At 31.1% G+C, this 2,717-nt stretch overlaps 1 protein-coding gene across 1 annotated transcript in view; it reads left to right on the forward strand.

The window, feature by feature from the left end:
- LOC128247383 (G-protein coupled receptor GRL101-like) overlaps positions 1–2,717 on the forward strand; it is a 573,113-nt gene that overhangs the window by 545,183 nt on the left and 25,213 nt on the right. Inside the window, exon 6 of the mRNA XM_052966804.1 lies at positions 1,300–1,398. Coding sequence (XP_052822764.1) covers positions 1,300–1,398 — 99 coding nt within the window. The remainder of the gene's footprint in view (positions 1–1,299; positions 1,399–2,717) is intronic.

Consider the following 2,717-nt stretch of genomic DNA (forward strand, 5'->3'; position numbering starts at 1 on the left):
TGTGTGTGTGTGTGTATGTCTGCCTTCCTGTGTCTTTGTATATACTTCGCTAGTTTACAATCGCAAAAGGTGTAAATAAGAATGAAAAAGAATACGGAAACGTGCTTTTCGGGCGAAGTTCGTTGCAGTGTTTATTTTGCACCGTTGTTACTTATTTGTCGCTTGTGATGCTAAACATGCCTTGAACTAGAGGAAACTGCAACCAACAACGTTATTTTCACCAATCTACTCTTTCACATTTCACAGTAATATTATTTGGAATCTAAGGCCTATTGCACCTCGCCAATAAAAGAAATAACTGTTAGTTTTTCAAATCAAGTATATAAATGAGGTGAATCGAAGCTGTGGAATAAAAACTATTTCTATATTAATAATGTAAATAAAGTAGAATACAACCAAATAGAAATGGAACGTGCAGCACCAATATTGTTTGTCTGGTGCCTTCTTTTATTTTCCCAACAATATTTTCTTTACCTAAGACAGATTTCTAACGATTAGACCGGTCTCGGTACTTATCAAGTATTTTATCGTATCAACTCCTGAAGAAAGAAAGGAAATGCTGACTCCTGTGCGATTTGAATTTAGAATGTTAGCTTATGCTACTAAATGTAGAAAGGCACTTTGTTCGATTATCTGGCCATCCGCCACACTTTCTATAGGTAATTTTGATAACAAATTGGTACTGAAGATTTAAAATCTCATGATGCTTTAAAAAACATAAACTAAAATCTTTTATTGAACAAGAATTATATCTGTTACCCTTTCAATGCTAGAGGTTTTGTTATTCAAAATATGCTTAAATAAATTCAAGATTAGTAAATAAATCATTTGAAGCTCACTCTGCTAAACAATACTCTAAAGCAATACTTCTCAAATAGTGCGCTGCAAGGCGTATCCAGGTTCACTGCAGATTTTCAAAAGTATAATTTAAGTCTTTAAAAAAATCCATACTCATGTTTGAACGTTTTAGAAAACGTGTTATTCATAATTTTGTTATACGCAAGTATGATTAATAGCATAAGATTAGCAATAGTTTCTCTCTATTTCTTTTTTTTACACTTTTAGCTTTAAAATACATTTATTAAACTTTTTCATGTAAATTCCGACAGCAGTTTTTAAGTTTACATACAAAGTGTACCAGTTTGCTCTCTAATCCGACACGAAATCATAAAGCTTGAGATCCACTGCTCTAATGATGCAGCTCCTTTGTTTAAATAGTTTACGATTTACTTTTCGGAGATAAACTTGCTCATGACTCATGATTGATTGGATATATTCACATATAATTTTCTATTGCAGAAAGCCATTTTCAGTGCAGTAACGGCCTCTATATTCACAAAGACAAAGTTTGCGACTTCCACAGAGATTGTTTAATAGACCACGATGATGAAACTAACTGTAAGTATTCGAAATTCCTTATGTGTGTTCCATTCATATCAGTATTTTAATTAACCATTATAATATTTCTTAGATACTATTGTTGTCATATTTTTATTGAAAATATTTACAAAAGAAGATTTGATACTGATTATCTGTTTCAGTCAAATATATGCTCATCAATACATTGATTTTAACTGTCAAATTGTTCGGACATTAATCAATAGTGAAACAGTGGTACCACAGACGTGTTTTGTATGAGAACGAATAAAATATATGCCTGTAGCTATTGTGTATTCCTGGGCAACCGTGATCATAGAAACTGGCATAACAATTCTGTCGTATGTTTCCAGATAATGTATATCTAGCCCCAGACAAATATGTTGTTCAATTTTTTTCAATTCAATTCGGAGTAATTTCAAGCAGATTCGGTTAAATTCATTACAAGCTAAGCACTGCATAGAGGCTCTCCTTTATGTGTTACTTTAATGTAGATAAGACTCACAAAGGCTTCTTGCAAAGTATTAATCAAATATGTCTTAGTACAGAGATCGTCTTCCTGAGAGCTATTTTCTTGTGTACACGTCTTTTACTCTTCTGATTCTGATAAATTACATATTACACACAGTATGATTTTCCAGATTGAAAAACACTTTTTCTAGCATCACTAGAGAATCTACTTTCGGTACGTAGCCAGACCTGATCATCCCTAATCGAATAACGTAATTAATTTAATAAAGAAACACTATTTTGTCATTTTATGTTAATGAAATACAGATCACATTAAAGTAATTAATTTGACTAATTACTGTCGTTATTGGAACAACTGAATCTAATAGAAAATTTGGAAACACTTTTGAACTTAAGCAATTAGTACTGTAAATAAATTTGACCATGTTTGTTACAGTACAATAACAGTATATCGTAAAAGTGTATCATTGTAGTTTAGTATAGAGTCAATGTATCAATAAGTGAAGTGGTTGACTACGTTCAAATGTACAAATTAAGCACATTTGTTTCAACTATATATTACAATAAAAAATAAAGAATTGAAAGCAATATATATATGTATATATGTATGTATGTATGTATGCATGTATGCATGTATGTATGTATGTATATATGCCTGTATGTATGTATGTATATATGTATGTGTGTGTATGTATGTATGTATGTATGTATGCATGCATGTATGCATGTATGTATGTTTGTATGTATGTATGTATGCATGTATGTATGAATATGTGCAGATTTTTATGTTTTGGTTATGTATGTATTCTCATGCATATAGTTGCATATCTAGACATGCTCATATATATCTAAATGACAAACTTCTGGAA

This window comes from Octopus bimaculoides, chromosome 3 (genome assembly GCF_001194135.2).
Source record: "Octopus bimaculoides isolate UCB-OBI-ISO-001 chromosome 3, ASM119413v2, whole genome shotgun sequence".
In the NCBI taxonomy this organism is placed as follows: Eukaryota; Metazoa; Mollusca; class Cephalopoda; order Octopoda; family Octopodidae; genus Octopus; species Octopus bimaculoides.